The sequence below is a fragment of the Natator depressus genome, chromosome 2, assembly GCF_965152275.1.
Source record: "Natator depressus isolate rNatDep1 chromosome 2, rNatDep2.hap1, whole genome shotgun sequence".
In the NCBI taxonomy this organism is placed as follows: domain Eukaryota; kingdom Metazoa; phylum Chordata; order Testudines; family Cheloniidae; genus Natator; species Natator depressus.
The window spans coordinates 63,209,988-63,231,742 of NC_134235.1; the positions used below are offsets into that span (position 1 = coordinate 63,209,988).

Sequence of the window (21,755 nt, forward strand, 5' to 3'; positions counted from 1 at the left end):
TCAGTGGAGCTATTTCTGATTGACACCAGTGTAAATGAGTAGACAAACAGATCCTGAATTTGGACCTAGTATATCATTATGGCTAGAAAGACCTATTGTGGGCTGTTATGTAAATGCTTGGGTTTTTTAAACAATTTGTTATTGATGTTACATACAATGGCTCCTTTGGATATGTGATTTATATGGCTGTATGAATGATAGTCAGAGCTATGTGTAAACACATACACATACATACTCCAGTCACATCTCAACTTCAATGGAATAATGGTATTGTCTTTCGAGAAGGAGAAAACACTGACAAAGATACTTATACTTTGCTCTACCTGTTCCTTTGAAAATCAACCTCTACTGAGGCAACTTTACTCAGCATGATCAGAAAATAGATAGTTAAATGGTCTATTCCAGTAGGTAGGTATCTGGCTGTGTTGCATTATGACCCCTGCTACAAATCGGCCCAATATGATTTTTCTGTAGCTGAAATTCATCTTGGGATGATAGAAAACTCTTATTGTCACTATGCTCTCTGCATTTATTAAAAATATCAACCTTGTGAGCACAGATAGAATTTAGTTGTAGACAGTTTCCAGTCCTCAACTTGCATTTTCTATTTTCTACGCTTTAGTGCTTTGGAAACTCTTGTTCTGATACATTTAATTACTGCTCACCCTCCTTTTTACAGTGCCCACCCATAAACACAGGTATGTTAATCCCTATATTGTATTAATTAAGAAAATAAACCTACTTGAAAGAGACTGAGCATGGCAGCACATATTTGGCCAATAGCTGTTTCGGAGGGTGGGGAGAAGGGCGTCTGTTTTCTGGCAAAAACTCAACTTTACAAATACTGGGCAAAAATGTACACATTCCATGTACACATTTAAGTCAATGGGAGTTTTGACATTGACTTCACTTGGGCCAAGATGTCACCCAAAGTGAACAAACTACTTTTGCACATGCAGAATAAGATAGCTGAATGTATTTATCCTGAATTTGCACGTGCAAAGGTTAATGACACAGACATCGAGTTTTTCATACATGATAACATATGGGTAAAAAAGATGTTCAAAAAAACTTCAAAAAATGCAAAATACAGGCACAGCTCTAGACTTGCCTACTAATTCCTGAGTTTGAAAGACATACTTTTACTCTTGAGAGAATTCTGCACCCAAAAAACAAAAATTCTGCACACAATATTTTAAAATTCTGCAAATGTTATGGTCGGTAAATAAATGTGGAGGCTCCAGCCTGACAGTGGGAAGCATAGGCCACTGGCTAAATGGAGGTAGGAAATCACCCTGCACACACACCCCTCGGGGACATGTACTTGGCTGCATCCAACACTGACACAGCGAAAGGGCCAGGCTTTCCCCAGAGTGCCCCCCTGAAGTGATTTCACTCTCTACTAACTGCTCCGGGCACCCATGCTGCTGGGGAGAGGCACAGGACCATTCTTATGACTTGCCTTTGCTACCCCATCAGAAAGTCATTTTTCTGCAGGGAAGCAAGGAAATCTGTGCGTGACATGAATTCTGCATGGCCAGTCGCACAGAATTCCCCCAGGAGTAACAAACCCCGCATCTGACCAGCACTGAATTTTCGGGTTAAAATCTTAATCCTGATATAGATTACACTGCTTTTGGGCCTTATCTTTATAATGAGCCATCCCAAATCCCTGGAACAGAACAGTGCAAACTTTGGGAAGTTCAAAATTTGAATTTGGCCTTTTGCAGCTTGAGCTACCCTGCATTAAAATCCTGTATTTTATTAAGTTTCTCAACCTCATCTTGCAGGCAGAACAACTGCAGGGGAGTGACTTGAGAAGAGAAAGATACTGTGAGAAGAACATTCCAGATCTGCCCTTTTCATATATGTCTATACCACCTCAAAGGGGTAGAGAGAGCTGAATAAATAGTCACATTAAATTTTAATATCATTTTATTTTAGGGGTTGGAAGAGATCTTTGGTTGTAACACATTATAGCAGAAATATGAAAATACCCTTTGCCTGATTGTATCTCCCAAATATCTGACTTACCCACAGGCACCAAAGTGTGTAGAAATTAAGATGCCGTTCTTGTGAATATTTCATTCAGAGGCTGTACTTTCTGGAATGATTAAAACCAAGACTGTATCCCCTAGAGGTGTGGAGCCAGAACAGGTAAGGTAAATGCCCTGTTGTAATGGGGAGTACTCTACACACTGGTCTTGAGAGGGTTGAATTAGGCCAGGCAAGATTAGAGGGTTGGCCTGATTTCCCATACCAACCACTACAAAGTGGTACTACTAGGGGTAGTGAACTAGAAGACTGCCTGAGTCACTGCAGGAGTGACAGGGTCAGGGTGGCAGGCGTGAGGACTGCCTAATGCCACCTGAACAGAAAGACTTTGAAGTACTCCACCTTGGAAGGGAAAACCACTTAGTGACCTGGCCAGAGGGCTGAGTCATGAAGAGGAAGCTGCAGCTCCTGGACTGAGATAGGGGCCCCAGAGTGAGAGAGACACAGAGTCATGGAGTGCAACTGCAGGAAGGGGCATCGGCCTGGAAGAGCTAATCCCCAGAATAGCCAGGAGGGGGTGGGGTTGAGTGCTGAATAGAGCGCCCCATCACACCTATGTATCACAGTTCATATGAGAATTGTCATGTGGTGACAGATTGTCAGGTTTTTGCTCTCAACCTGTTCGGCTCATGTCTGACATTACTAAAGTTATTGTGTAATAGGTATTAAAGTACTTATTGCAAGAGGCAATTGTCTGGCTTAAATCTGCAAACATTCTGGAAAAATATGAGCTACCTGTTTGAAGTGATGTATAGTAAATCCTCAGTGGCATAGGTCTGAGAAATGATAGACAATCACATTAAATGAAGGCTTTAGTGAAATGGACTCATGTTTAGAATACATGTTTATCAAAATGATCTCACTGCCTAAAATATGGTCATTAATCAACAGTGAACAGGTTTTGTGTGTGTATAAATATATAAGTACACTATCTACATTTACCTACTCTGATCCCAGTTAGCTGCAAAAAGCAGAAGAATCTTCCTGCCATAGTGATCACGTTTTTCCAGCACTCCAGGGAATCCATCAATCAGAGCCCGTTTGATCCCAGGATCATCAGCCTTGAAGTTTTTGAACATATCCAGATTTAACTGGCGGTACTGGAAGTACTGGGCCAGCAGTCTGAAGGCATCTGTTTGGTGAAACTTTCTGGCTCGGAGAAATCTCAAGATGAAGGCATCATCTGTACGTAAAAACCCAATGTCAGGCCTGGTGATGATCATGTCCCTGACTTGTTGGATATCCTGATGCAAAACATCTGGGTTTTCATTCAGTTCTAGACGGGCTTTCTCTATAGTCTCTGGACTAAGTCCAGTTTGTAAATGGGTCATCTCTGCAAAAATCTCTTTTCCAGATCCTTAACTTCAGATTATTTAGCAGGAGAAATGCTGATCCCATTCAACTAATGGTCTGCTGTAAGCGTGATCCATTCAAAAGCTTTTTGCTCCCCAGCTGTTTGAAAAGGATTGTTCGAGGGCCTTTTTCATCTCCTTGCAAGGAGGTATAATTTTCAGTTTGTATGTAGTGTAATCCATCCAAAAGCCAGTGTAGCTTATTCCATCACTCACTAAAAAACAAATATATATAAAAAACATGGATTATATATGTACTGAAGGCTTAAATAATGCACTTCTGAGCTCGTATACAATAATCACTGCACTGCTTCTGTATTTAAAGTATTCGGAGGATAACAACCAAATAGTCTTTAAGTGGTCAGTTATCCTAATGCTATCATTGACATCTTGAATACATAATATATAAGTATCCCAGAAAGACAATCTGATGAATTTAGCATTATATTGAGCATATAGCAATGGCAATGTTATACTGGTTTAGTACTAGATTATTCTTTCTCAATTATCTTAGAAATAATAATGTAGAAAGGCCAGCACTTCATAACCAAGCTCTATTACTATTATGCTTTTCCTGTGATACAAGTCTCTTCCAGGGCCAGCCTGGAGTGACAGCTGTAAAAATAATGGCAGCTCATAGTTTACTGGTCTGTTTTTTCATACATGATATGACAAAGTGTTCTCTTCTGATGAGCCAGGCTAAAACAAAAAAGCAACATTTTTAGCCTTTTAAATAAGCAAATTTCCACTTTTCATGATGAATCTAGTATTTTTTAAAGGTTGGTTTATTGTGAATAGTATCATTTCATAAGTTTCCCTTTATCCATTTATTCCCTGTGTTTATAACTTTTCCCTAGACTTAGGCAGAGAACCATGATAAAATTGTGAACACCATGGCAGCTGGGGTCATTTGATACATGGAGACCACTCTCAGAAAACATTTTCCATTGAGGGTTTTCATTTTTTAAAAAGTTCTTCCTTGTTTTTTCCAGTGGTAACACTTGTCTGAGCCAATGATCTAGAGGCTTTGTCTTCACTGCCATAAAAGGTGTGTTTTCACCATGTGACAACTAAGGTGTGTTACCTCTTGCTGTAAAATCCTACTGGAGACAAGGCACTGTAGTTTTACAGGGGTAAACTAGGCGAGGTCAACCGCAGGTGGGGAGAATACAGTGCTGATCTCACCTAGCTTCCTCACAGTAAAAATTACAGGTGCCTTGTCTCCACTAGGATTTTATGACTGGGTAGCTCAGGTGTGTAAACTATGCCACTAAAAGAATCCACCTTTTCTGGCAGTGAAGACATAGTCATCATCTCTTTAATTGCCAGGTGCAGAATAACATCACTAGCAAAGTTTAATGCTCAATACAGACTCCCAACACACTGATATTCCTCCAGCAATGTTCTTCCTGGTGAGCATCTCTCTCTCTCTCTCTCATTCTCAGACACACACACAGTCTCTTCTCACCTCCCAGTCCCTTGTCACCTTCTCTCTTTCCTTTTAATGGTCTTTTAAGTAACGGTGCTTATCTTCTTAAAAGAAAAGAGTATCTAATTTGCTTAGCCCAGTGGTCTAGAAGTTCAAAACACGAAGTCTCACAATGAATATACTGTGAAATGTGTTTGATAATTCTAGCATTGCGAGCTTGATGTTTTAATAGTTAAGATGATAACTTTATTGTAAGCTCTTACTTTCAGTATCTTGTAATTTTTCTGGAAAAACTTTACAATTTGTGTTTAAGTTTTGCATACTTGTTCTTAGCTATGCTTATAAAAAAAAAGTCCGGGACTGCTATAAGCATAACAAAAAATGCCACAGAATCTTCTTAGGAGTTTCACCGGTGTAAATCAGGAGATACCTCCACTGAAGTCAATGTGTGAAGTAAGATCAGAATCAAGCCCAATTTTTCAGCCTTTACAGAAAAAAAAAGTTCAGAATTCTCTTTTGAGATTGAATACCTGAAAAGGAGATTGGTTTTAAAGTGTAGACACTACATACCCCTCAGTGAGGCAGGTACTTTATTTAGTTTGAAAAAGGTTGTTTGAAAAATAATGGAGTTTTAGGGAATGTCTACACTGCAATTAAAACCCATACCTGGCCTATGCTTGCTGACTCCAGCTCGTGGGGCTCAGGCTAAGGGACTGTTTAATTATGTGTGGATGCTTGGGCTGGAGCCCAGGCTCTAGGACCCTGAATGGTGTGAGAGTCCCTGAACTCAGGCTGCAGCCTGAGCCTGAACGTCTACACCACAGTTAAACAGCCCCTTAGCCCAAGCCTCATGAGCCTGAGTCAGCTGGCACGGGCCAGCCATGGGTGTTTAACTGCAGTGTAGACATACCCATAGACAGTGACATTGGGTGCAATTTGAGGTAACTCCATTGATGTCAATTGAGTTACACTGGTTTAAAACTGATGCAGGCTGCACAAGAACAAGGCCTTTGTTTTTTAATTAAAATTTCAAACTTAATGTGGCATTAGTTTTCTTGCATTTAATAAGTTTTTAATTATAATTGGTGGCATTTAACTTATTTAAAACTGACACCCCCTAGCATGGGAGTGTTGTCTAAGAAGTGGTATATCAGTTTCCAGTCTGTTTTAGCAGTGGCTCAAAATCCAAAGAAACACATGGGACCAGAATTTTTGCTGCTGTAAGGTCTGCTAAGCAGAGGAGGGGTGCAGTCAGGGAGCCAATTAAAGCTCCCTAATTCTCAATCTGCAGCAGCTCTGACCCTACCCCTGGAGTAAATTAAAGCAGCCTAGGAGCTACTCTGATTTATGTCAATTGGATATGGTTCTAAGGGATCATACGCCAGCTGAGAATTTGTGGAATAGAACTTCACGCTGCCCTGCTCCTTTCCTGCCCCTTGCCTCCTTCACCATGTCTCCATTGTTAGAGTCTGGGCACATTCTTGTTTGAGTTGAGACAGCCAGATTCTGCCCCTCACCAGTGAACAGGGGTAAGAAATGGGGGAAAGAATCTGTCTCATTATATTTATTTAGTTTTTTAACGCTACTGTTCTTTCAGATTCTTAAAGTATGGGTGGAGGCTTTACGACTTACAGTCTGTTTTACATGATTTCTGTACAACAAGCATCACAAATGATGCCACTTCTTAATATGAGTATTATTTTTATTACCTTATTTAGGTTATGGAAGCGCCCATAATGTGTTAAACACATCCAGAGGGAGACACAGTCCCCACTTCACGAAGATGGTGGTTGCCAGCAAGCGATTTAGAAATACCCAATGCAATTAAGACCATTTATTTTCAAATACATTTTACAGTTTGTTCCTATAGATACAAGCTTCTTACCCTACTGAACACTCTGATCAATGGGCTAAACAGAGTTTTCTCTGAACTACAGTATTGGTACTGCAAAATAATCCACAGCACATATAAACGAAGCAGTAATGGTCAGAATTCCATTAGAAATCATGGGACTCATTCCACAGCTGTTGTAATTTGCTGTAGCTATGCTGATTTACACCAGCTGATAATTTGGCCCCCATGGTATTTACATTAGTAACATGCATTAATGCCAGAGAGCTACCCAATTTAATTGTCACTCTGATTTCTCACATGGTACTGAGCTCTTGAATTCCTAAATATGTAACAGATGCACATTCCCCATCATCATACCCACATGTTGCCATTTTCCCTTTCTCCTCTTGGGGTGTCTACATCTCTTGCTTGTGTAAAATGCTCCAGATTTTTCCCCCCCTCTGGAATGGTGTTGCTGTGCAATGGCAAAACAGAGCCTTTGTTCGGCAAGAGCATTGCTCAGAACATATTATGACTTCTTCCTCTGCTGGGGCCCTTTCACAGCTTCTTAAAACAAATCGGCCCTCCAAAGGAACAAAGCCCAGACATATACCAGGAAAAATAATGATCATTATTCAAAACAAGAAACATTGAACGAGAAGTAATTATTCATCACATACGCCATTTTTTATTTTCAGTGTGTTCAGTTCCCAACAAAATTCAGAGAAGGGGCAGGATGCTTGTGATACTGAAAATATACTGGTTTCTCCAGTCTGTGGTTTTGCCTGCTATGAGGGACCTGTGGTTTTGCCTGCTATGAGGGACCTGTGTTTATTTTATAGTAGTAATAATAATAACACTGTTGGTTCACAGCACTTTATTCTGTAATATTCTGTGTGACCTTTCTGGATTTCCCCAAAGACAGGCTACCCCCCAGCCAATACCCAGGAGACCTACCTCTATGCTGTTGTCCCAGCATGAAGTATCTAGCAGAAAGAACTGTATCGAGGAGAAGGAAAACTCTGATTTCAAATGGGGACAGACAGGGATTACTTAGCTTCCTCAGGCAAGTCTATCTAGGAGAAGGAAACTCTGATTTCAAATCTGAGCAGCCCAAGCTCATTAGCTGTGGAAGGTAAGAGGACAAGGCTGGAACCACTGATACCTGTTGCCAGCGGGATATGACATGGTGTTCCCATGAGTGGGATAGAGTGGGTTGGCCTAATAAGCCACTGTTTCTTATTATAGAAACAGTACAGCAAGCCAGACTGACTTATGTGGATTTTGACCAAGGCTCATCACGCCTAGCAAATGGAAATATTCATGGATTTTTGGATAACAGCTGGAATGTTAGAACTCTACTTTCCCCTAGCCTAACTGAGCTAGAAGCAGAGGAGTTACAGAAGTTACACTTTCCCTTGCTGCCTTACAGGAGACACATTGGCTGGGTACAGGAGAGTTGACAGTTAAGAATTATACTTTCCTTTAGTCCGAACATTTAAGTGCACAAGTGAAGCATAGGCATGGGGTTGCTATAACAGTGGACAAGAGAAGAGTTACTTCAATGAACAGCTGGAAACTGATGTCTGAGCAGATTGTCACTACTGCCTACAATGAACTATGCATCACTGTGATCTGTTGTTATGCACCATCAGAAGCATCAAAACAGGAAGAGAAGCATGGATTTTATCAACAGTTGGATGCCACTGTAGATGAGATTCCTGATTGTTATAAGATCCTGATAATGGGAGATATGAATGCAAAGGTTGGTAACAGATAAAGGTTAGCAAATGAACAGTGTTGGACCACATGGCATTGGGATGACAAACCATATGAGGAAAGGTTAATGCTGTGAGATGCACAATCTGGTTATTGGTGGTACTTGGTTTCAGATGACATGCCCAAAGTTACATGGAATTCATCGGATGGTCAAACCAAAAACCAGACTGACCACATTATTATCAGTAAAAGGGACAGATGGTCACGGTAGGATGTTAGTCTATAGAAGCACCAAGTGTAGCTGTGATTAACTTAATCCTTCCAATTAGTAGTTCAAGTCCAAGAAAAAGATGGGTGCAACTGGAGCCAAATTTGACCTTGATAAATGAAAGGGTAGCAGGGTGACACTTGGAACATCTTTCCAGTTATTAGTTTGCTATGATGAAGAAATCTCATTATGGAATGGATAGAAAACAATCAAGGGAGTGATAGGAAACAATGCAAAGAAAGTTATTGGAAGGCATAAGCAAACAAAGAAGAGCTGGACAAGCAACAAAACAAGAATATTACAAGAAAAGTGTAAATAAGCCAAGACTGCTGGGAAAGTGGAAGAAGTAAAAGTGTTGGGGAAAGTAATGAAGAAATCACAAAGACTGGGCAAGCAAAAGTTCTGGAAAAAAGGCTCAACAACTATAGGAGGCATCAAGAAAACAAGACATGAAAATGATATACACAAAGGTTAATTTGTATGGAAACACAATCAGGTCAATGATATGAGCAGTAAGAAAGGCAACCGGTGAACTGACAATAAATGCCAAAGAAGGGCTGGAAGTATGGAAGGAGCATTTTGACAAAATGCTCAACCTTGTAGTCCATCCAGATGCAAGCATTCTAGACAAACTAGATGAACATGGCCGCTTGCAAGGCACAATGGATATCAGCACTAAACAACCATTGAAAGAAAGAGCAGAGAAGCAGTTAGAAAACAGGAAGGCTGCAGGAATCGACAATATAACAGCTGACCTGCTAAAAGTTGGCAGGACAAAGTACTATCAAAACATTAGGAAAAATATACATGAACATACATGAGCAAGAGGAGATGCCGGATGACTGCAAATACAATAGTTGTACCAATCCTGAAGAAAGGAGACCTGCCAATCCAAATAATGATCAGTCCTGGGAAAAATGAAAGCAGTTGTTAACAGATTAAGGCCAGTTTTTGAGGAGGAGTAGGTGAGGAAGAATGAACCTTCACACCTTGGCAAAGTTGCATTTGATATTCACGCTCCAACAGTTAATGGTGTAGGAGTGGGGAAGTGAGAATGGGGATTATAGATGTTTTCGGTTTTCATGTACTTCTCTCCAAACCAAATCAAATGCTTTTGTGAACCATTACAGAAAGTAGTAAAACCATATGGAATCCCAAATAGGATAAATGCAATTATAAAGGTTATATATGAGGACTCCTGTAGTGCCATAAGTATTGGTGGAAAATTAAGCAACTGGTTCAAGTTGAAGTTTGGCATAAGACAAGAGGGCATGGTCACTTTTCATCTTGTACTTAAATTGGATGTTAAGAATAGTAAATGAGTTTGGTGGCTGTGATCTAAACTTAAGCTCTTTAGTTTATGCGGATGACATCATATAGCTGGAAGACATCTGAATTAATGATGAAACTCTGCACACCTTGGAAAACTGGTGTAGTTGACTATATAATAAATGTCAAAAAGACCCAGTGGGTGCATCTTGGAAAATGGACAATAGACAAACTGTTAAATGCAGCAGCAGTGAAGTCATAAAATTGTGTGTATCTAGGAAGCTTGATCAGTGCTGATGGTTCCATCAAGGATGTGGTTAAATGATGTGCCTTAGCTACAAGTGCAGCATAGAAGTTGATGAAATGAGAGACTGATAAAAACATTGGTACCAAAGTGAAAACTTATCAAACCAGTATGCTAACACTATAACTCTGGTCTGGCAGCAGCTGCAGAAACAGCTGCATGAAACAGACACCAGAAAGCTGGAAGCAGTGGAGATAAGTTGTCTAGAAGAAGACAGGTGTAAAATGAAATGGTTTTAAGGCAAATGAAGGCATTAGGAGAGAAGGATGTGAAATCTGGGTGCAGGATTGGCTGAAGTAAAAACGATGATGTTGGTAAAGATGCTGCTGAAGATAAACCGCTGACAGGATGTCAAAGAAAATATTACAAATACAACCAAGGTCAGTCCAACCTAGAGGCCAATCAGCTTTTAGATGGTGGGACATCGTATGCAGGGACATGACCAGGATACGCTTAGCGGAGGAACAAGCCATGGACAGGAATGCATGATACTGTACTGCTCTCTGTCTGTAAAGATGCTTTGAGATGAGAAGAAGCAGCAGCCCTTATATAGGTCTTTCCATCAGAAGATCTCAAAGTGCTTTACAAAGATGGGTAAGCACTGTTAATGTCATCTGATATGTGGAGAAACTGAAGCACAAAGTTTAAGTGACTTTCCCAAGATCACACAGCAAGTCAATGGCAGAGCCAGAAGTTAGCACTTAGGTATCCTGGGCCATCTGCATTATTTTCTTTGGCATCCTACCAGCTGTTTGTCTCTACCATTGAAATCTTTTCTGCAGCCAATCCTATACCCAGATTTCTTTGTTTGCCTTAAAATCATTCCATTTCCATCTTTCCATCTTCCAGACAATTCTTATCTCTATTGCCCTTCACACTACTATATCTGGCATTAGAGCTTGTGAATCATCATTGATAAATTAATGCTATACATCACCAACAATCTGATGACTCCAGCTTTCCAATGATGTATAACATTTCTCTAGTCCTGTGGGTTCCCATCAAATTAGATATTAACATCACTTCATGTGTATCTTTGAGCACTGCTCTGATTATTCTGATTACCATCTTGCCTTTTACCATTAACTTCAGTTCCAGTCGGATTTGTTACCCCTATCTCCAAACCTTTGAGAGCTAGATCAAGTCTGTAAGTCATCTGAAAGCTTGCTGTCATGGCTTTTAGATGATCTAAAGTATTAGGGCAAGCTCCTCAGCTGGTGTTAATAGGCATAGCTCCATTAGGATCTGATCCTTAATTTCTAACTCCTGGCATCCGTGAGGATATTGGCTGCTCAAAGCATTCTGGAAGGGAAGTGAGTGGGCAGAAATGGAAGTAAGATGATAGTCCAGAGTGACTCAACTTTCACCATGTGGGTGTCATCTCATTAAATTGCTTTTTAAAATATGTTGATATTAACTCTGTGAAACAACTTGGGGTTAGATTCTACTCTCTACTGGCATAGATGCTGGAATACGAGTGCGGGGTGCTGCAGCACTCCCTGGCTTGAACTGGTTTCCATTATATACAAGGTTTGCAGTCTGGTTCAATGGCTGTCAACACCCACACTATAAAAATTGTTCCAGCACCCCGTCTAACAGGGAAGGAGAGATGGAGTTATAACTGAATCTATATATAGTGCATATATGGCCTCTGTTACACTAAATACCATGAGATACTATGATATTTATCCTCATATCACCCCTATCGTGCAGCAAAGTACTATTATCCTCATTTTACAGAGGGGAAACTGAGGCACAGTGGGACAAAGTGGTCTGCCCAAAGTCATACAGGAAGTGTTTGATGGAGCAAGAAGCTGAACACTGGTTTCCTGAGTTAGTACCCTCACCATGCAATTCTCATTCCACCCCTTACATACTGACCAGGGTTATGCTGTACCTCATTGGCTGAAATGGAGCTATGTGCATGTTCTTCCTATGCACTAGAGAGCTCCATGAGACAGTGTGGCCAGTGCTCCTTCCAGGGCTCTGCAGCTCCACATTGTCCCCAGTGTAAGGCTGAACCTAAATGGCACAATCTAGACCTCAGCAGTTTAATGTTTCTTTATGTTTCATTAATATTTGCACTTCTTCTTTGATTCGCTCTCCCATCAAAATCCGAGAGGTTGTTAGAGACCCATCTTACTAGTGCCATCACAATCATTTCCTACTTCTATAGATGAAGAGTTAGAATGGCTCAGTGAGGTTAAATGGGGGGAAATATCTTATTTCATTATCTTTCTAAGTCTGGTATTTACTTCACTGGGGCATTGTAGCTTCTCTTGAATGTGGGAATAGGAAATGGTTGTGATTATAACATCAACATCAGACTCAACAACTCAAGACTCCAGAATTTCCTGGAACTAGGAATCCTAGCTACGGTACAAATATAAACACTTCCTTAAGTTTAGTGACACTAACACATGACAGATCACTAATGCTCTCAAGTTAGTCTCCCCCCTACTACCCCCCCCACACACACACACAACTTTTGGCCAGGTCTTAATTGTGGAGTAGTGCACATTATGGGAGTATGATTTCCAAAGCACAGTAAGGTGTCATGCAGTCTGTGCAGACCCTGCTCATTCCCTACTGTGTGATAGTTGTTAAAAAAATAATAGGGAACTTTTGAGTATGAACCAAAGGGGTCTACATGGACCAATTACTGTGCAACATAGTAGTGGCTTTAGAAATCATACCCCTGTAGTTTGTATTGCTGCACCATGTAGACAAGCCCTAAGTCAGTTACAGGTTACCTGAGCGCAACACGTATCTATCCAGCACTGGTAGTTCAGCCATAGTGCAAGACAAAACACTGCAGCCACTAGATTGATATTTGTGGCACCTTTCCACAACAAGTAGAGCAGCAAAGACTGCACCACCTGCTTCCATTTGCTCCTGTTGTTTCTATGGGTTGATAGACATTAAGAGATTCAAGTAATAAGGTGGCAGGGTGTAAAAGCGATTGAGAATTTGGCCAATTATCTTTAAGTCTGGAATTTGCATCATATATTTTCGTAAGTTGTGTAGAAACAGTGTCATGGTGGCACTCAAATATCTTTTAAATAAATATTTTGTACAAAATATCTTATAAGCTAATAAAATGATACCAGTCTTTCCTCAAATAATTTGATATCAATAGGGAACCAAGCCTTGATAAAATGTATATCATATGCAATGTCATCAATGAACTTGGGCATCCAAAGTATGGAAAATTCAGAAGGAATAGCACAGGCAGTAGGACACATGTTATTCATGAAATGTGTGTCAAATAGTCCAAATGTCAGTAGGCAGTCCTTCACAAAGCATCATATTCATAGGCTTTTGTCATACTCAATCCAATGGACTACACTGTGCATGCAAGTTTAATATTCTTCTTTTAGAATACATTGTCAGTAATGGATAATGCCATGAATTCTCGCATACAAATAGGATATCTGTGAAACATGCTGAAATCTGAGTGGTGAGTGACTGAAATGCTGAGGGACAGGAGTTACTATATGGGTAGAGATGATTGTGTTACAATATCTGCACAAGCATATGTATAAGTTGTACCTGACACATAATCAATGGATTTATTCCTATGCCTTTAAAAAAACACAATTTACCTAATTTTCCTGTTCTTTTGATCCACATTATAAATGTTGGATCCTTTAAAAACAACAGTTCACTGCATGCTAATGTTAATCATACATGACTGGCACAATCTTGCCGCTTTTAGTTCTAATTGGGGGCATAATTCCCAATGAAGACAGTGAACATTTTTCCTGAGTAGGGCCTGCAGGATCAGTCCCTTTACTAACCCTGTACTGCATTTATTTTGAAAGAAAGAGATTGGACTTCCACACCACTGAAATGAGGAAATGCTGGAATTTTCCTGTAGTTTTACCTCTGACCCCTTGCACACACCTTCAGTTCCAAATTTACATAAAAGGAGAAGTTTAATGTCTTTTTAGAATGGATAAAGGTTTGTAGTCTCTTAAGGAAAGTGCTAGACATTAGGATTTTGATTTCCACAAATCCTATATGGAAGAATACTGTTTGGGGAGTTCTCAGATTAAATCTCTTGAGATTATATTGAGTTCAAAAGGGATGAGGCTCTGTTTATTCACCAAACAAAATCAGCATTGGCCACTACTCATTGAACTTCACAACCCTTCCCCGCCTCAGTAAAATAAGCCTGATATTTGTTCTGTTTCTTTACTACATGCCATGTGTATGTCATAGTGGTGTCCAGATGCTACAGAGATGGTAACACTAGAAATAGCAATAGTGAGAGAATAAAATGCTCTTGCCAAACAGTGATGTAAATGTTTCATCGATTGCACATGTAACTGGAAAGCTGCAGGGACTTACAGATCCAAGGTTTAAGGAACGTATCTGAAGTATACTATAGAACTAGTCAAGACATTTGCATTTTATCTGATATTGTCCTCTTTTGGAACATCAGCAGCCCATCCTGGTGTTTGAATAAGGTATGCTCTATGTACAAAGCAAACAGACTTTAATGAATTATATATGTGAACCAATGCTGTCAAATTAATTCCTGCAACCCTTACATTGCAGAATCTCACTGGAGTAAGAGCTATGCAATATAAGTAAGAGTTGTAGAATCAGGTGTGCACAAGATTAAAAAGTCAGGAGTGATTAAATAATGAACCAGGAACTCAAAAGGTTCTTAAAATGGATTATTACAGTTTCCATTATTTTGTATTACTTTGCAAAAGGCTGACTCCTACAAAATACTCAATGATTTTCAAAGATGAGATTAATCAATAAAATCCTTAAAATCATCAGCAATATTTTCTATATGTTAGAACTGATTATGCTGACAAAAACAAATGGACCCTGTTAATGTCAAGCTGGATACTTAACTACAAATCAGTAAAAGATATATAAGGTTATCCAACTTACTATTAGCTGAAAAATAAAATCCTTACCTTTGCTATGCCATGCATGGCATAATGTTGTTGCATAGTATGTCATTTACATGCTGGCGCCATGTTAACTTTTCATATACTAGAAAATCAATTTTATCATCTGATTCCATGAAATCTGTCTTTCTATAATTTGATCATTCCTTCCAAAATATGATCCAGTCCAGTCGCTGACTAGTGAAAGAAAGACCAGCCATCTGTTCCTTAACTTCATTTTTATTTAGGCTTATTTGGAGCAAATATTTAGGAATCAGCATTTTGAGAAGGGGGAAAAGACCCACAGAAACAACATCCTCCCCCAAGCTTTGAACAGCTGACAATCAGTTACAGTCGGTCCGATAAAATACATGGTATTTCTTGCCTTTATTTTCCTTTCGGGTGTTTTTTAATCGATTAAGATAAATCCTTTTTTTTTTTTAATCTTACATTACATGAGAGCAACTTGCTCCTTGAGTTTCTGCAGTGGAGGAGCTGAGGGGAGCCGGGTGGAAGTGACTCACCCCACAACCCTCCCCCGCGCGCGCACCACCATTAATGATGATTTCCCTTCGGGGAACCAGAACATCGGCTTGACCCCTGATTGTTCTCCCCAGCCTGTCCTCGCGCTTCGGGTTTAACGTGCCGGATGAAAACAGACAGCAATTTACTGAGGAGGAGCCGCTCCCTGCTGGTCTTGGGCACGCGCCCCATCTGCCAGCGCCTGGCTAGGGGGTCCTTCCAGCCTCCCCTCACTTTCCTTTCCTCCCCCCTTTGTTTTTAGATTGCATCATTCAGCTGAACTCCCCCCCCCCTCCAACTTGCGCCCCTGCCCCTGCCCTGCCGGGGTTTTGGCTGGAGAATGTCTATACTACTGCTCCCGGAGAAGTGCAAGATGAGGAGCGGAGGAGCAGCGGCCAGGGAGGAATGCGGGGCAGGATTGCGGCTCAGAGCTGTCCAGGCAGGGTAGTGCTGAAACGCCGCAGCCGTGGAGGGGTTGGGAGCGGGAGGAAGGGGCGGCAGGAGCCTCTGAAAAGCCAGAAGAAAACAAACCCAAATACCTGCACAGGGCCACGCAGCCTTGCCTGGGGGGTATTTTTCCCGGCAGGTGCCTTTGCTGCTGAGATGGGTGGGGGAGAAGGCTCCCTCTCTGCCGGCGCCAGGCTCAGATCTCTCGCGGAACCGGGGAAGGGGAGCGCCCCAGCGCCACCGGGCTGTGCATTTTTGGTAGAAGGCGTGGGCACCAAAGCCTCGCACGGTGGCTGGCATTCCCCTGGGTCCTAAAGGCCTCCCGGGTCAGCTACTCCTCCGGCAGGGGGTCACACTCGGAGCCCCCATGATGTGAGAGCGGCTCCGCGACCAGCGGCGCCCAGACCGATTGTGAGGTTCACCCTGGAAGCAGGATAGGAACACATGACAGGAGGACTGGGGGAGAGCTCCTCGGTGCTCCTAAATTCACCGCGTGGTGAGTGGAGGTCCCGTGAGAGGTCCCGTGAGATTGATGATTTTGCAGACGTTTCTTACAGCTCTAGCAGCCTGAGCTGCACTGGGCAGATGCGGGAGGGGAAAAAAAATATCCACCCCAGGCTGTTCTCCAGATTCCCCAGTTAAATCTCAGCGCTAATGGAACCCCCTCCTCCCTGACTGTCTAGGACTATGGCTGTGAGTCCAGCCAGGAAATCTGGGGCTGTCACAGAGAAAGCAATCTTTAATGATAGCCTTAATCTGTGGGCCTTTGGGGGCTGGGGGGGGGGGTTGCTAATATTGCTGACAAAACCAAGCCTCCCCCTTCAATAGTCCCTGAATACGTTTACTTCTCTTCTTTTCCTCTGTGTTCCCATCTCTTCATAAGTCCTTGTGGACACTAGACCGTTGTTCCAGTACCAGTTCTGTTTGGCATTGTGACACCAACAAAACCATTTTGGCAGCATGTGTTCATACTTGGCTGCTTGCGCCAGTGTATTGTGTCCACACAGTTGTATCAGCCAAAAAAACCAAGTTGTTCTGTGATTGGGGATCCTTGTGTACTCTACCTCACCGCCAGGAGCACTACCTTGTAGGAAATTGCCACTGTGCATTGTGGGACAGCTGATGTTTATTGTGGGATAAAAGACTCTCAGAAAATTGTGTGGGATTGGAGTCAGATGCCTACAATTCCTGGTGTTCTATCCTGTTATCAACAGCTCTCCCATGCCAGCCAGTCACTCATGAACTCACCACTGGAAACTGCAGAAGAGAAGAGTGAGGGGGGATTTGATAGCAGCCTTCAACTACCTGAAAGGGAGTTCCAAAGAGGATGGAGCTTGGCTGTTCTCAGTAGTGGCAGATGACAGAACAAGAGCCAATGTTACAGTGGGGGAGGTCTAGGTTGGATATTAGGAAACACTACTTCACGAGGAGGGTGGTGAAGCAGTGGAATGGGAGGTGGTGGAATCTACCATACTTAGAGGTTTTAAGGCCCGGCTTGACAAAGCCTTGGCTGGGATGATTTAGTTGGTGTTGGTCCTGCTTCGAGCAGGGGATTGGACTATATGACCTCCTGCGGTCTCTTCCAACCCTAATATTCTATGGTTCTATAACTCATGAATTCCTTCCTGAAAACACTGATGCAGCACAGAGGAATACATCTCTCTTCTCCATTGTAAGGACAGGACATATGATACTGTTGTATTTGCAAGGACATAGCACTCGGACAAACTAAACAAGATGATTGGACAGTGACTACAGAATGACTGCAACTGGTAGAGTGGCTGTTTGGGTCCCATCTGATGAGCACCAAGTGGTGGGGCCAAATTGAGAAGCAAACCTGAGATGACAAGCAGTGGCTCCAGAACTTTCAAATGCAGAAAAGCAAATTTCCGGAGTTGTGTGCTCAGCTCAACCCCATCTTGCAGAGAATGAACACCAAGATGAGCGCTGTCCTTACACTGGAGAAATGAATGGTGATCACCATGTGGAAGCTTGCAACCCTAGATTACTTCCAACTGATGAGTCATCAATTTGGCATTGGAAAAATCAATGGTGGAGGTACTTGTCATCAAGATATGCAAGCTGCTAAAGTGTGCCTTGATGTAGACAGTAGTGAGGCTGGACAATGTGCAGGAAATAATAGATGGGTTCACTGAGCTGGACATCCTAAACTATAGTGGGCAGTAGATGAGACACAGATCACCATTGTCTCTCTGGCCCTCCCGATGTAGTATCTCCTTCTTCCCTTTTCCAAGCTAGCTGGGGTTGGGACACTGGATTAGTCTTTTTTCAGGCTTGCTGGTCCAATGTTCAGTCCTGTTATATGTTTGAATTTATTAACAATTTGAAATTGTCAAACAGGCTCAAATGGAATTATTTAATCAAAGATGATCAGTCTGAGATTCGTACAGCACTATTCAGAATACAGAAAGAATAGATACATTATTACCCGTAGTGTAAGGTAAAGAGCTGGCTTTTGCATCTCTCTCTCTCTCCTCTGTAACTGGTGGGATGCCAGCAGTTTGCACTCCCTACCTGATTTTCAAAACCTCTGTCCTTCTATAGGGGAGGAGACAAACCCCTTTTTGGAGGGAAAAATACTTTCCCATGATTAATTTCACTGTGTCATGTTTTAACATTTTTTACTTCATTACTTATGTAATATCCTTTATGGTAGTTTTATCTTATCAATCATGTAACCTCAAGGGCATTCTAATCCAGTCATTATTACTGACAGCTGGAACAACCAGCAGTTGTCACTGAGTTAACATCCTTTAATGGATCCCCATTTCATCATTACAGAAAACATCTGCAATAACAATTGTTCCTTATCAATCTCCCAGTCCTGATTATATTTCTGCAGACACTTTTACTAGTCTGAGGGGGGTCTCTTTCCTGAACAACTGTTTTCCCAGAGTTGGAGGCACCAGCCATAATGAAGTATGGTCCAATACTCAATCTTAAGAAATTCTTTAATATAGGTCACTCACAGGTTATAAACCAGCACTCTGGCCTTACTATTCAAACACACTCTTTGCTAATACCTTAAAGATTTTGGGACAATAGTTCATATGTAAATACATTTAATATACAAGAAAAAGAAAACTAAAAGGGTTAATATTTACTAACAGGTGCTAACACTTTACGTCCACTCTGTCCTCCCATACCTTGTGTATCCATTGTTTTCTTGGCCGTGCTCTTTTTCTCCTCCCATGTATCCTAGTCTCAAATGCCTCCCCAAAAGAGATCCCTTTATCCATGCATGGCCATACCATCTCAGCCTCCTCTCTTACAGCTTCTCTTTGATATTGTAGATCTTGGTTTCACTCCTGATGACATCATTCAGCATTTTGTCCAGCAATATCACCCCACTCACTCCCCTCAGACATTTCATTTCAATGGCTCCAAGTCCTCTCAAGTGCCTCTCTTTGGTTACCCATGTCTCTGATCCATACAGAAGAGCTGGTCTTCCCATGATTTGTATAACTGACCCTGAAGTAATCTGGACATCTGTTTATCATGAATAAATCCACTTATCTTTCCCCACACTGAACAGGCTTGTTGCAATTCTCTGTCAATTTCTACATTTCCTTCTAACCGGCCCCCAAAGTACTTAAAAGCAAAAACCTGATTTAGGCGCTGGCCCTTGATGTTGATATTCATCTCTCATATGTGAGTCACCCATATGTCTTCATTCTTTTCTTTACTCATTTTGAGGCCATAGTTTGTTAGTTTCCTGTTCCAGGCATCAATCATCTGGACCAAAACTTCCTCACTATGGGCCATTAATGCAGTATCATCTTGTATTTGGATTTGCTTTCTTATGAAGGCCACCAGAATTATGAATAGTAATGGACTAAGGGCTGATCCTTTATGGAGCTCAACCTTCACCTCAAAAGCTTCCATTACACTGAAGGGCATTCTCACCTTTTTCATGGAATTGTCATACAAACGTTGTCTCACCTCATCATAGCAGTAGTTGCCAAAGTACTTTGTTAAATGCTTTCTCCAAATCAAAAAAAGTGCTCAACATTTCCCTCCAGCTTCTTTTCTACCAACTGTCTAGCAATGAACATACTATCTGTTGTCCACTTTCCTTTTCTAAAAACAAACTACTTCTTTTCTAAAATGGGCTCCGCTATTTGATGAATGCAACTATCTGATTCTCTGTAATAGTTTCATGAAGTGGGACAGCAGCTTAATTCCTCAGTACTTTAAACAGTTGTGTACTGTTTGTTTAATGGTACGAATATACATTCTCCAGTCTTTTGGGATTTTTCTTTTATTTTGAAATAGCATTCAGGATTTACATGAACCAGCGTATACCAACCAGTCTCAAGGCTTTGATCATTTCCAACATGACTTTGTATGGATCTGCTGCTTTTCCAGGTGCCATCTTCAGCAGGGCAGCCTTAACGGTCATCAACATCTGTGATTGTCAGTTCCAATGATGGTAGTATGGCATATAAAGGGTTCTCCTCATTAAGTAGACCAATGTAATGTTTTCACCATTGGTTACATACATGTAACAAGCAGCCTGCCACTTGCATCCCTTATGACTGGCATGGTTGCTTCATGTTCCCCCCTTTTGTTTCTTGTCCGTTTGATCACATATACTTCTTGTTGTCAAGTTAAGGACAGTTGTTCAACTTATTATACAGCTCTTCTTAAATTAGGTTTCTTGCCTTTCTGACTACTTGATTTGCTGTTTGCTTGGAGGCTCTGCAGGCAGCAACTACTTCTTCTGAAAGGTTATTTTCCATCACCTTTCTGGCTTCTCTTATTTCTTACTTCTTTCTGCATCTCCTCAGTCCACCAGTTTTACATGAGATTGTGATCTACCCATCTTAGCACATCAACATAACATATCAGCTTCTTGGATCAATATGTTCCTGAAGATGCACCACTCCTCTTCTGCTGTTCCAATGTGTATATCTCTTGTCTCAAACCTTTTAATTGTCTCCCTAAACTCTACTACAGTCGTGCCACATACTCCCCACTTTTGATACATGTCTCACTGGAGCAAAGCTCAGACTGTGTCTATTTGCCAGTCACAACCGTTGCCACCAATGGGTTGTGTTGGAATGAGACTGTTTTTGCTCAAGATAACCTTGCAATCTTTAACCATCTTACTCTGGTTCATTTGGGTAAGCAAGAAATCTATTTCTGTGCATACTGCACTGCTTTGGTATGTGTAAAGATGATAGTCTCTTTTCTTAAACCAAGTGTTGGCAATCACCCACTGATTGCCTAAATACACGTCATGCACTTCCTCTGTGTTCTGTAATCCCAGTACATTCTGTCCCAATATCTGATCGTGGTCTGATTTATTTGAGTCTCTATAGGCATTGAAAGCTCTGAAAATGAGCAGTAATTCTTCTGGTCTAGCATATTCACTAGGTTCTGCAGGCACCAAACTTATCAGCTGAGTATATAAAGTGCAAGGAGTACTATTCCATGAATATGAAGGCCTTGGTGAATCACTCTGGGTACATTAGTGACAGAAACATTGGCTGGTCTGGAAAAATCCATGACACCTGGATTTTTAGAAACACTGAACTTTTTGACAAAATGAAAGTAGGGATTTTTTTCTCACGGTCCAATTGAATTTAATGGAGCTTTTGTGCCAAATATATGTGGTTATTC

General features: G+C 41.3%; 1 protein-coding gene across 2 annotated transcripts in view; it reads right to left on the reverse strand.

Moving 5' to 3' along the window:
* CLVS1 (clavesin 1) overlaps nucleotides 1-16,504 on the reverse strand; it is a 141,730-nt gene extending 125,226 nt beyond the window's left edge. Inside the window, exons 1-2 of one of the 2 annotated variants that reach the window (XM_074944330.1) lie at nucleotides 16,202-16,504; nucleotides 2,998-3,622 (exon numbers count right to left, since the gene is read on the reverse strand). In XM_074944330.1, the coding sequence (XP_074800431.1) occupies nucleotides 2,998-3,386 (389 nt within the window). In that variant the 5' untranslated portion in view covers nucleotides 3,387-3,622; nucleotides 16,202-16,504. Of the gene's footprint in view, nucleotides 1-2,997; nucleotides 3,623-15,167; nucleotides 15,186-16,201 lie in introns of those variants that run through there. The other variant, XM_074944331.1, reaches the window with a different exon arrangement.
* Nucleotides 16,505-21,755: the final 5,251 nt, after the last annotated feature.